Below are 13,120 nucleotides of genomic sequence, written 5' to 3' on the forward strand. Positions count from 1 at the left end.
TAGCCACTCCTCTTTTTTTTCTCTTCAGACTTAGAGGCCAACTCACAGATTGAATAATACAGGGAGTTCTTTAAGCCCTGGGAACCCCCCGTCCAGTGAGTCTCCTGGAGGAACATCAAGTGTATCTTATGTGTCAGGAGATAGCGTAGTAGAAGTTTTCGCTTTGTGGGGGAATTCAATCCCTGGGCATTAAGTGTGGCCAACCTGATCTGGGCCATGTTATCGGGTAGGGAGAGGGGGGGAGATTTCTAGGGGATTGTTAGATAAAGATTTAAAGTCTTGTACTAGTTTGGTGCAAAGAGCTAGATATCTGAATATCTCTTTTAATAAAGAGTCTCAGTAGTCTTGGAGACTGATTAAAAGTGATAAATACACACTTTCGCAATGAATGTTCTGTCAGGGCGCAACCTGGAAGAACACAGTTAAGTTATTGGGGGGGAGATTAGCAAGAAGATGCCGCTCTCCCCGCCAGTCACATAACATATTGATATAGCATACTTAAACTTAAACTTATTTAATTAGTCAATAAGCTTTAGACAAGGCTAATTAACCCAAACAGAACATATTAAAACAAAACATTTGTCAGCTTTCTTAAGCGGGTCAACAATTTAACCTGGCAATTGTTATAGCAACCATGTATCCATGCACAATTAATTATTTTGAGTGTGATTGCGATCTCCCCACCCCCAAATGATCAAATGGCGAACCTGGGCTACGTCAGAACCCAAATCAGCTCCTGTGGTAATGAGTCATGGAGAGGGGGGAGACCACCAACCCTTGCGTTTTGTCCAACCACCAGTATCCGTCAAGATCACTCCTAATTACACTTATTTCATCTAGTACCTGACAGATCGTGATATCTCTCCCGTGAGGGCACAGACCATTATCCCACTCTCTGAAATGGTAATGTAGGAGGTATTTCTCAATTGTTGCTGTTTTGGCCCGTGCCCTCTGCGAGGTAACACATGGTCGGGCGGGGTTACTAGCTGTTCGTATGTTTCAGTATTGTAACAACCGTCTACTATGTAGACAGCTATCAATCCCCTCTAACCTTAGGATTGACCTCTTCCAAATGTCTCCTATAGTTGCAGTAAATTATTCTGACTATGGTAATTACACATTAGAGCATGTCACATAAACTATCGGATAGGATGACCCGGTTGTGTTGGCCCTAAGAATACCTTCTATAATTCTTAGATCTTAAAGAGGGGGAGATCAACCTATTCTTGAACTCTACCTTACTAAGAGAATTTTTGTTTTTATTTGTGTTTTGGTTTGTAAAGAAACATCCTTTTGACTAACATTTTAAATATTTATAACTATAACAAATTCTTACTTACATATATTTAAATACTCAAAAAATTGTCTAAGGTTCAATTATAACAGACACTTTACACTTATTGCTGATCTCACCCATCTTCATCTGTCGTCTGTTTCTTTCTGAGGGTCGTTTAGAAGGTCCATTACTGAAAAGCCCTTTGTCATCTGTGAGGTAATACAGCCTGCCTCAGCAGAATTAGGGTCCTTTGATCGTGGGAGCTTCCTGGCAGTGGCCTCCATTCTGCCGCTGATGCTCTGAGATCATAGGCCTTGGTGGAGCTCGTAGAGGAGTCTTCAGGGTCTGGAGGGAGATAATCCCACTTCTGAAATAGTTCTCGTGCTTGTTGCGGGGTAGAGGCAATGTATTGTTGTCCTTCTCTTGTGATAAATAGCCTCACCGGAAACCCCCATCTGTTTTTAAGACCCTTGTCCCTCATTATTTTGGTGAAGGGTTGATAGTGCCTTCGGAGTTGGAGCGTGTGCGGTGAAAGGTCTGGGTTGACTTGGAGTTCAGCAAATTTGTCCGGCAAGACCTTATCTTTAGCTAGGGCTCTGAGTAGCTTTTCCCGGTAGGTATAATAGTGGAGTCTGGTGATGACATCTCTGGACTTTTTCTGCTGATCTTGGTCTCAAGGCTCAATGGGCTCTATCAATAAGGGTTTCTTTGCCAAGATCAGATCCCAGGACCGCCCGAAAGAGATCTTATAGGTAGTTTTCAAGGTCTTGAGGTAGAACTTTCTCTGGGACTCCCTTTATGCGTATGTTTTTGCGACGCAATCTATCCTCAAGGTCAGCTAGTTTCATCTCTAGGTCAGATATTTGGCCCGCCAGGTTCTGTGAGTAACTCGGAAGGTTGGTATGATCTATCATCAGGTCCTCTTGCTTGCGTTCCAGCGCTTCTGTGCGCTCTCCAATAATACCAGTATCCCTCTTCCGGTCAGCATGGGATCTGTCAAATTTTCTTGAGGGACTTGTGGTGGTATGCTAATAGCGATTTGATAGAGTCCATCTTGTTGTTAGAGAGTTTGGCAGCTGACAGGAGATGAGAAACCTGTTAAGTTAGGGTAGTGCCCATCTGGGCATCTGAAAGGCTTCCAGTGTCCAAACCTTAATCGTCTGAGCCTGTGCGGGCTGCTCTGGCCAGATGTTGAAAATGGTCCACTACTGTTCTTTTAGGAGTGGAGTGGAATTTCTGCTTTCTCTTAAATGAGTGAGACATGATATGGTTGGCAGAGTAAATATATCTTTTAGAGAACCGTTTCTAGTCTTAGGTATGCTGCGTTGAGTGCGGGGACTGGCGGGGATACAGGCTTTAGATGTTAGTTACATGCTGGAGAGGATCAGGGCCTCCGGTGAGAAACACTGCTGCAGTTATTGTGAGGGCGGATTTTTCTCAATAGGATGTACCCATACAGATGGGGGTCCTTCCACTTAATCACCCCAGGTTATTGCTTAAGGGTAAATCAAGGTAAAACAAACGTTAAAGGGTGTGCAAGTGTGTTAACAGTTAATCTATCTGCCATTCGCTGGTCCCCTAGGCCTCTCAGGCTGTTATGGGTGAGCTTTAGCTTCTGTCTCGGGCACTTAAGGCTGGCTAGCTTATCTCTGCAGCCTAGCTAGGTCTCTCTACCCCTTTGGCCAATAGGGGTTATTAAGCAGGGAGTTTGGCGCAGTGTTGCCCCTGATATGACTTGCAGTCCTCTGTCTATGTTGCAGGGTAGGCAGATATTACTATGTATACAGGGGATCTCTGGCAGGCCTACAGTCCAGTTATTATCCTTTCCCTTATAGAATTGTGCTACCGGAGCTTAGCTCCAAACTCCCCTTAAGGTCAGGTGGTCCCTCGGTAGGCCTTCAGTGCGGGCCTGGTGCTAAAGAACTGGAGAGGGGTAGGCCGGGCGCACACTTGGAGAGAAGGATGTTGGTTCTTGCTAACCGTGGGAGGCCAATTTCGTGACTGCCCCAGTGTCAGGGGGCTAACTTTGTGCCAGATCAGTCCTTCTGAGGCCTCAATGTGCTTCACTTAGGCCGCGGAGAGTTGCCCAGGCCGTCTTCAGCACCGTCGGATCGCTACGTTGGGCAGTGCAGGCCTCGCTGCTAATTGGAGTTCTTACTGTGCCGGAGGCTTCTATGAGCTTCGTGTCCGACGGTGAGCCTGACAGGGTCGGGTTGTGGGCTTCGTTGCGGCTGCGGTGGCAAAGTGGTGTTCTGTCTCCCAAGTTGTGGGCTCTGACGCCAGCACTCCTCTTAGCCCAAAATGGCGTGAGCTGTCATCGGCTCTCGATCACTCTGGGTAGTCTAGCAAGTAATCTCCTCTGTTGGGCAATTGCTGGTAACTTTACAGCCTGAAATCCTCACTCTTTTGCACAATCTAGATAGGTTGTTTTTTTTGCGGAGCAGCAGCTATGAACGTCGGCTCAGCTTGCTGGCTAACTACGCCCCCCAGCATTATAGTTCATTATAGTAAAGACAGCATAGTGTATAGCAGAATTTGAACCAACAGTTCTCAGACTAACAGAGTGATAGTGATTTACAAAACAGAAAACGTATTACTTTACCACAACGTAGTCTCTACATCTCTAAGAAGCTTGTCCTGTCAAGCTTTTTAATAGATATTTAATTTATTTCCTTTAAAAAAAAATATGGAACCATAATCTAAAGACTAAATGATTGTAGACTTTCTGGAAGTAGTGTGAGTTTTTGCCTGTCTCACCCCCCCCCTCCTTTGTTAAAGATGGTTGTAATAACATTCAGCAGTTTCCAGAGTTGCATTATTGAAGCAACTACTTTATTTCCATGGAAGAAGAACTACTTGTAAAATCATAATTTATTCTTACTTGATACATTTAATTATTTCTTTGTTGTCAGAGTCCCCAACTCTATTCTTTACACCAGGATGAGGCAAAGTACCCCACACTAAAGCTCTTGTATCCCTTCCACTTCCCTCTCTCTCCCAGTATTTTAAAAGCCGAGATTAAGAAAGAAAGGAAAGGAAAAAAATGGGATGCAAACTAAAACTGTCACATCAAATAACTGGGGGGGTTGTGGACTCAGAACCAAGAAAGAAAGAAATTTATCAGGTAAGAATAAATTATTCCACGACTGGATTCTTCACACTTGGGAACCAATACCCAAGCTGAGAAGTCTACATAAAGAATGGATGGGATGAACACAGTAGGCCACCTAGTTAACATCTACTGTTACTTGAAAAAAAAATTCTCCCAAAGGCAGGCTCAGCTGAGAAAAAAACTTTTGTTAGCGTGTGTAAGGACAACCATGTGGCAACCCTGCAAATTTGATCTACTGCAGCCTCATTTCTGAAATATTAATAAAGTATTGCATAAAACTCCAACATGAACTGTACACAACATTTAACCTGTGCCGGAGCAAACATGCACTGCTAACTTAGCAGCAAAAGATAACACTCACATGACACCAGGGCAGAAAGCAAAAAAGAGGAACTTCCCAGCGACTTCCATAGCTAGCCCAGAGGAATGAACTTTACAAAAGACATTACACCCCAAAGCAGTATCCTTCTAATCCCTCTCTTCTAGGAACTATCTGTTGAGGGGGGGAAAACTTTCTTTGATGAAGAGTACCTCTGTCCATACCTAGCTCCTTGACGAGACAAAGAAATACTGGGGGAGAGAGGAAAGTGGGAGAAATACTTGAGCTTTAGTGTGGGGTTCTTTGCCTCCTCCTGGTGGTCAGTTGATATAATTTCCCAGTGTAAAGAATCCAGTTGTGGACTCACAACCAATAGAACGAAATAGCAACCAGTCGCATAACAAAAAAGTCTGTCCTAGTAAAATACCAAACATGGTTTGAAAATATGGAATTTAAGGTTCTGTAGAAAATGTTCTTAATTCTGAAATATGTCCCAAAATTACAAAATGTTTCTATTCATCAGACTTACCACCCTTCTAAAACTTACCATGTTAATGTTGTTATATCTTGAAATTTCCACTATCCTTGGACAAGCAAAAAAAAATTACTTTTTTTTTTTTGTCTTATAACATTGAGTGAACTGGTAAGATTTTACCTTTTAGCCTAGAAGCTTTTACTAGCCGACTAGTAAACTATAGTGTAAAATAAACACTAAACAAAATATTGCAGTGCTGATTGGATAAGTGAATGGAGTAAGATAATAAATAAATATTATGACAGGTATATAGACCATAAATTAATAAAAATTGTTAGGAATGCAATTGTAACAGGATATCAATACTCGGTCCCATTTCTGTTATGGATCACGCTAAGGTGATCAGTATAATGTTCTTAATGACAAAAGCATATAAAAAACAGTGTCTATATGTTACCAGTCTCCACCATACACATCAGCTCAAAAGTTAATTCAAGCTGGAGTCTTTGTAGGCCAATCAATCGTTGTTTCTGTGATCCTTCCTTTTGGGGGTGCTGCCGTATATGCTATCACGTTATAGATATCGGAGTACAAAACAGAAAGAAAGGCGCATCCCCACGTAAAGGTAGCAAAACACTCTTGACAAAGTTTGCACAGAGGTAAACAAACACGTAGACGGAAAGAGAGGTACAAGCGGTTCCAGACTCTGACATTGATTGTTACAGACTGTTCAAATCCAGGTGATCCATAACCGGGACCCAGGGAAACAGGTGGAGCTGACCGCTGTTGTATTTTATGTTACTGAAAACGATTGATCACACTTTTGTAAGTGTTTTAACATGTATTATTTTATTAAGTGTTTTGCTACCTTGATGTGGGGATTCGCCTTTTTTTCTGTTTTATACTCCAATATCCATATAGTGTAAAATTAAATATAAATTAAATATATTTATCTATATATCTCATATATTACCTTGAGTGCATTATTAAAAATGTGTAGGAGGAAAAAATGTTTTTTTATCTGTTTTGGGATTTTTCTTTTTTTAAGTGTATCCTTGTCCTTTGACGAGTAAAAGATGTCGGAAGTCTTCATTTGGAGAAATAGGACATACTATAATCAATTTACTCACTGTAAGTACTTTTTAATTATTTTCTTTTTAACTGGAAAGAAATCTGTAGATAACCTTTAATCACAAGCAAGCTGAGTGACATTGTACTAAAGCATTCTCAATAATCTATTTAAGTGATAGTCAACACATATGGGTGCTGCATAACAATATTTTAAAAGCCTTAAGGGCAGCATATAAATGTTTAGCTGTTATATATACATTTAATACATCTTCTAAAAAAAGATTACAGAGTACCCTCTGTCTGCTGTTCTTCCCTCCAAGGAGCGCTTTTGTGTTCTGGCCACATGTTTTTCTACCCACCAGAAGGTCCAAAGCACACCTTTTCTTCTTCTTTTTCCTGAAGATGGCAAAAACTAGTGCAAAGAGTTGCAAATAGCCTGTTTTTTTTTTTTTTTTTTTAAATTCCCCTAAAACAATGTTATAATCAAACAAATGTAACATAAAAATATGTTGAATTGGATGCACCAATTACGTGCTATATATGGTTAATTGATAAATCAGTGCCAAATAATAAAAACTCTAAATACATAAATGTGTCACAGTGAATGTGCCAGATATGTGCTATTAATAATAAATGGAGTGATACCGAATTGTGGAGTAAGCCACTGTATCTCCCTATGTTAAATTATCAATCAACAATAAAGGTGTCATGAAAAAGAATATACATACATCAAAAACATATATCAAAAATAAAAATTCATAAAATGCAAGTAGCACTTATCAGTCCGCTGATATAACCTTGCTTCAAGAAATGAGGTATTCCCACAATCAGAGAATATTAACCTTAGTGTCCCAGTAGAGGGTAGTGTATAATTATGGCAGGCTGCTTCTTCAGAAAGTGGTTGGAGTACAATCCTGTAGATTCAAAGATAAGACAAAAAAGAAGGCGCCACAATAGTGCAGGGTCAATGGTGTCAGAAAATTTCCCCACTCTGATATCCCGTACTTACAAGATACAAAGCACTAGATTAGTGCTGCATAAGCCTTCTGCGCCCAGCAAACTGTTCCACGATATACTGCAAATTCCTCTGGAATGACTTGACACTGTAACAACCAGTGTGTATAACTGTGGTGCTCACAGGACGATCTGCTCCTCTGTATATCACACGTAGCTAATACCAACCACAAATAATGTGTATAATACGGAATAAGGTTAAAAAGTCAGTGGTAAGTCTAATATAGATAAAATAGACTTTATTTAAAAACAATATCAACACGATGTTTCACGGTATCAAACCGTTTTTTCAAGTGCAATACAATTTCTAAAATAACCACGGAATATAAACGCTTCTCGGCATCCTCAGGGTCACACTGAGTCTGCGCTAGCATTCATCGCTTGATTGGTTACACATAGAGGTGTGTCGTTTACGTCAGTAGTTCATTCATAATTTTCTTACGGCTTCTCTACACTGGTCAGTTTTTGGGCCAATGGGCGAACTACTAGGATACACACCCTCAAAAATCGGAAATACATTATACCACTACTAGCTCGCTACAATCATAATTATATATAATTCCAATTGTATAATCCTAAAAGGTAGTAACCATTGATATGTATTCTTGATGAATACCAGTGCAGACGCCAAATATTTCTCCCCTGACGAATCATCTCCAGGCTCAGTCATTCTATACAGCGCAAACATCTAGTGAATTTCCCTTTATAATCTAACGAGTCATCTCTAAAGTCATTCACTCTACAGGAATATCATAACTAATTTATTATACTCATCCTGTAGTCAGGACTATATATCCTCTTATCATACATGTAGGGACCATATGATTCTAAGCAATATACTCCTGCTTTACAAATCTAGATACATGATACTTCGAAGAAAACGCCAAATGCTTAATCTTGTGAGTACAAACAATATACCATATATCGTGGACCTACTTTAGGATATCGCTAGTGATGGTATCTTCCATAAGGAATATACTCTTACAGTCGCCCAGCAAACTGTTCCACGATATACTGCAAATTCCTCTGGAATGACTTGACACTGTAGCAACCAGTGTGTATAACTGTGGTGCTCACAGGACGATCTGCTCCTCTGTATATCACACGTAGCTGATACCAACCACAAATAATGGGTATAGATGGAATAAGGTTAATAAGTCTGTGGTAAGTCTAATATAGATAAAATAGACTTTATTTAAAAACAATATCAACACGACGTTTCACGGTATCAAACCATTTTTTCAAGTGCAATACAATTTCTAAAATAACCACGGAATATAAACGCTTCTCATCGTCCCTCAGGGTCACACTGAGTCTGCGCTAGCATTCAATCGCTTGATTGGTTACACATAGAGGTGTGTCAGTTACGTCAGTAGTTCATAATTTTCTTACGGCTTCTCTACACTGGTCAGTTTTTGAGCCAATGGGCGAACTACTAGGATACACCCCCCCAAATATCGGAAATACATTATACCACTACTAGCTCGCTACAATTATAATTATATATAATTCCAATTGTATAATCCTAAAAGGTAGTAACCATTGATATGTATTCCTTGATGAATACCAGTGCAGACCGCCAAATGTTTCTCCCCTGACTAATCATCTCCAGGTCCGGTCATTCTATACAGCGCAAACATCTAGTGAATTTCCGTTTATAATCTAACGAGTCATCTCTAAAGTCATTCACTCTACAGGAATATCATAACTAATTTATTATACTCATCCTGTAGTCAGGACTATATATCCTCTTATCATACATGTAGGGGACTATATGATTCTAAGCAATATACTCCTGCTTTACAAATCTAGATACATGATACGTCGAAGAAAACACCAAATGCTTAATCTTGTGAGTACAAACAATATACCATATATCAGTGGACCTACTTTAGGATATCGCTAGTGATGGTATCTTCCATAAGGAATATACTTCTTAAATTATAGACTATAGCAAAATAGACATGTCTACTCAATACATACACCGGAAGGTAAATTCGGTTGAATAATATGTATTATATCATAAATGTATAAACATAGCTTGAATGGATTATCACATATATATAGGTATTGACTGAATATGTTGATAACTTATTAAAAAAACCCAGTATTCATGCTTCATTCTTATATAAAGGATACACCAGATCTAATTTACAAAATATCAAATAATAATAAAGAAAATAGGGAAGTGATCTGAATGACATGCGATGTATCATCATTATATTCGAATATTTCACACCATATAGGTATTGAAACAGCTGAATCTTTTCTCAAAAGAGATATATATTTACCAGATAGACAGCGGAAATTTCTGTTAGACGCAATAGCATTTGTCCTGGAGCACAATTATTTTGTGTTCCAGGAGGAATTTTTTTATTCAGATCAAGGGAAACGGCCATGGTGACCAGATTCGCCCCAAGTTTCGCAAACTTGTTTATGGGGATTTTTGAAGAGAGGTACATCTACTCCTCTCCCCCATAAGGCGAATCTGGTCTTCTATGGCCGTTTCATTGACGATTTGTTGTTCATATGGGAGGGCACAAAGAGTGAAGCTGAATGTTTTGCTAAGTCCCTTAACTGTAATAATATGGGTATATCTTTTACACATAAAATAGAAGAAGACTCAATTAGAATTCTTAGATCTCATGCTCAAGTGGGGATAAAAGAGGGCAACATAATCACTAGTACCCATTTTAAGGATGTTGATAGTAACAGTTATTTGAATTACAATAGCAATCACTACAGACCATGGAAAACAAACATTCCATTTAATCAATTCTGTAGAATTAGGAGAAATTGTACAAATCTTGTGACATTCAATGAACAGGCGCAAACTCCTTAAAGAAAGGTTCCTAGAGAAGTCAATACCCATTAGAGCTGATAGAGGATAGTATAAATAAAAGCGCAAAATATTAATAGGAATGGACTTATTAATGAAGAATACAGCAAGTACTATCTCTGAGGAAGGAAATTCAAATTGCATAACTCATGAGGACCAAGGAAAAATGCCAAAAAAGGGCAAAAAGAACAATTTGAGATTTATCACACACTATAATAATAGTCAGAGGAAATTAAAAATATCCTAAGAAAATATTGGCATATCCTTCAGGGAGATCCAATTCTTAAAGATCTGTTAGATGAACAACCTGTATGTACTTTTAGATGGGCTCCAACTATAAAAAATAGATTAGCTCCCAGTAAAGTACTAATGAAAAAACACTCAGACTGCCACTATAAATAAAAATAAAAATATAAACAAGAATAGTGGGGGAGGACTGTATAAATCTGGCTTTTTATAAATGTAATAGAGCCCCTTTGTGGGTTATGTAAATACACGGTAGGCAGATAAAGATAACTGTGACCCTCACTATACCTCTGGGGAAGTGTTAAAAATTGATACACATTTTTACATGTGACTCCTCTTTTGTGGTCGTATTTATTGGAGCTGTAAATGTGGACTCCAATATGTGAGGGAGGACCTCTAGGACCACTGAAAAAGAGGATTGGTGTGAACACATGAGGAACCTTAAAAATAAAACAAAAACCATAGTATACCAAGACATGGTAACAAGTGCCATTCAGGCTGAAGTGCATATCTTTTTAGAATGTTTCCATTAGAAATGGTGCAAATCCAATGTCTAAGATATAGATTGTCTATTTCCTACCCCAACGTGAAACATACTGGATATGGAAAATAAAAGACGTTGAACCCTTTTGGACTTCAGTGAGAACATTGACATGGCAGTGTTCAATAATTAGGGATCATTCCTGGAGAAGATTATGGTTATTTTTATTTCTTTTTTATTTCATTTTTCATACTCACAATTCAGTATAGATTAGAATAGAACCTTACAATGACACTCTCATGGAACTGTCCCTTTAGAACCTCTAGTGATATACATGTAGATAGGTTCACCGTAATAAGTTACAGAGTGCAGGGATAAGTACGTCATATGGGTTCACTAGGAACCTAATGATTTGGAATTGGCTATGGATAGTTTTAGAAAATTATATAGGGATACAGTTTTGTTATACATTGTATACAGGGACAGCTGGGCATCCTGTCATTTTGGAGATCATTAGTGTATATAGTTTCATATTTAGGGTCTAGAATCAACATATTACAGGTAATATATTTTATTTTAATATACATATATATATATATATATATATGTGATAATCCATTCAAGCTATGTTTATACATTTATCATATAATACATATTATTCAACCGAATTTACCTTCCGGTGTATGTATTGAGTAGACATGTCTATTTTCTATAGTCTATAATTTAAGAATTATATTCTTATGGAAGATACCATCACTAGCGATATCCTAAAGTAGGTCCCACGATATATGGTATATTGTTTGTACTCACAAGATTAAGCATTTGGTGTTTTCTTCGACGTATCATGTATCTAGATTTGTAAAGCAGGAGTATATTGCTTAGAATCATATGGTCCCTACATGTATGATAAGAGGATATATAGTCCTGACTACAGGATGAGTATAATAAATTAGTTATGATATTCCTGTAGAGTGAATGACTTTAGAGATGACTCGTTAGATTATAAAGGGAAATTCACTAGATGTTTGCGCTGTATAGAATGACTGAGCCTGGAGATGATTAGTCAGGGGAGAAACATTTGGCGTCTGCACTGGTATTCATCAAGAATACATATCAATGGTTACTACCTTTTAGGATTATACAATTGGAATTATATATAATTATGATTGTAGCGAGCTAGTAGTGGTATAATGTATTTCCGATTTTTTGGGGGGGGTGTATCCTAGTAGTAGTTCGCCCATTGGGCCCAAAAACTGACCAGTGTAGAGAAGCCGTAAGAAAATTATGAACTACTGACGTAACTGACACACCTCTATGTGTAACCAATCAAGCGATGAATGCTAGCGCAGACTCAGTGTGACCCTGAGGACGATGAGAAGCGTTTATATTCCGTGGTTATTTTAGAAATTGTATTGCACTTGAAAAAATGGTTTGATACCGTGAAACGTCGTGTTGATATTGTTTTTAAATAAAGTCTATTTTATCTATATTAGACTTACCACAGACTTATTAACCTTATTCCATTTATACCCATTATTTGTGTTGGTATCAGCTACGTGTGATATACAGAGGAGCAGATCGGTCCTGTGAGCACCACAGTTATACACACTGGTTGCTACAGTGTCAAGTCATTCCAGCGGAATTTGCAGTATATCGTGGAACAGTTTGCTGGGCGACTGTAAGAGCCCAGAAGGCTTATGCAGCACTAATCTAGTGCTTTGTATCTTGTAAGTACGGGATATCAGAGTGGGGAAATTTTTCTGACACCATTGACCCTGCACTATTGTGGCGCCTTCCTTTTTTGTCTTAATGTTATAATGTTGATTGGCTGATAGACACTTCTGGCTAATGCCCAGGCACTGAGCATTGTCTAGGACATGCACAACAGATTCAATGCTATCCTGGATGTTGAAGTTAAAGGGACATGAAAATCCATAATTTTTCTTTTGTGATTCAGACAGCACATATAATTTTAACCAACTTTCCAATTTACTTCTATTATCTAATATGCTTTGTTCTTTTGGTACCCTTTGTTAAAAACTTGGTGGGTGGCTGCACATATATGCCTCTTGTCATTGGCTTACCAATGTTTTCAGCTAGCTCCCAGTAGTGCATTGCAGAATTGATTTATAGAAGTAAATTGGAAAGTTTTTTTAAAATTGCATGCTCTGACTTCCTGTGGGCGGACGCACGGGATGGAAACAGGGAGTGGGAGCTCCGTTCCATTACCCCTGCTTTTTGTTTATTACCACAACTCTATAAGCCTGGTCATCCTAGACTGCCTAAA

At 38.7% G+C, this 13,120-nt stretch overlaps 1 protein-coding gene across 2 annotated transcripts in view; it reads left to right on the plus strand.

The window, feature by feature from the left end:
* Nucleotides 1-13,120, plus strand: part of ZFYVE16 (zinc finger FYVE-type containing 16) — a 645,028-nt gene that overhangs the window by 352,647 nt on the left and 279,261 nt on the right. For both annotated transcript variants that reach the window (XM_053701456.1, XM_053701457.1), the window contains one exon: nt 6,231-6,313. In XM_053701456.1, the coding sequence (XP_053557431.1) occupies nt 6,231-6,313 (83 nt within the window). The remainder of the gene's footprint in view (nt 1-6,230; nt 6,314-13,120) is intronic.

Source organism: Bombina bombina, chromosome 2 (genome assembly GCF_027579735.1).
Source record: "Bombina bombina isolate aBomBom1 chromosome 2, aBomBom1.pri, whole genome shotgun sequence".
Classification (NCBI taxonomy): Eukaryota; Metazoa; Chordata; class Amphibia; order Anura; family Bombinatoridae; genus Bombina; species Bombina bombina.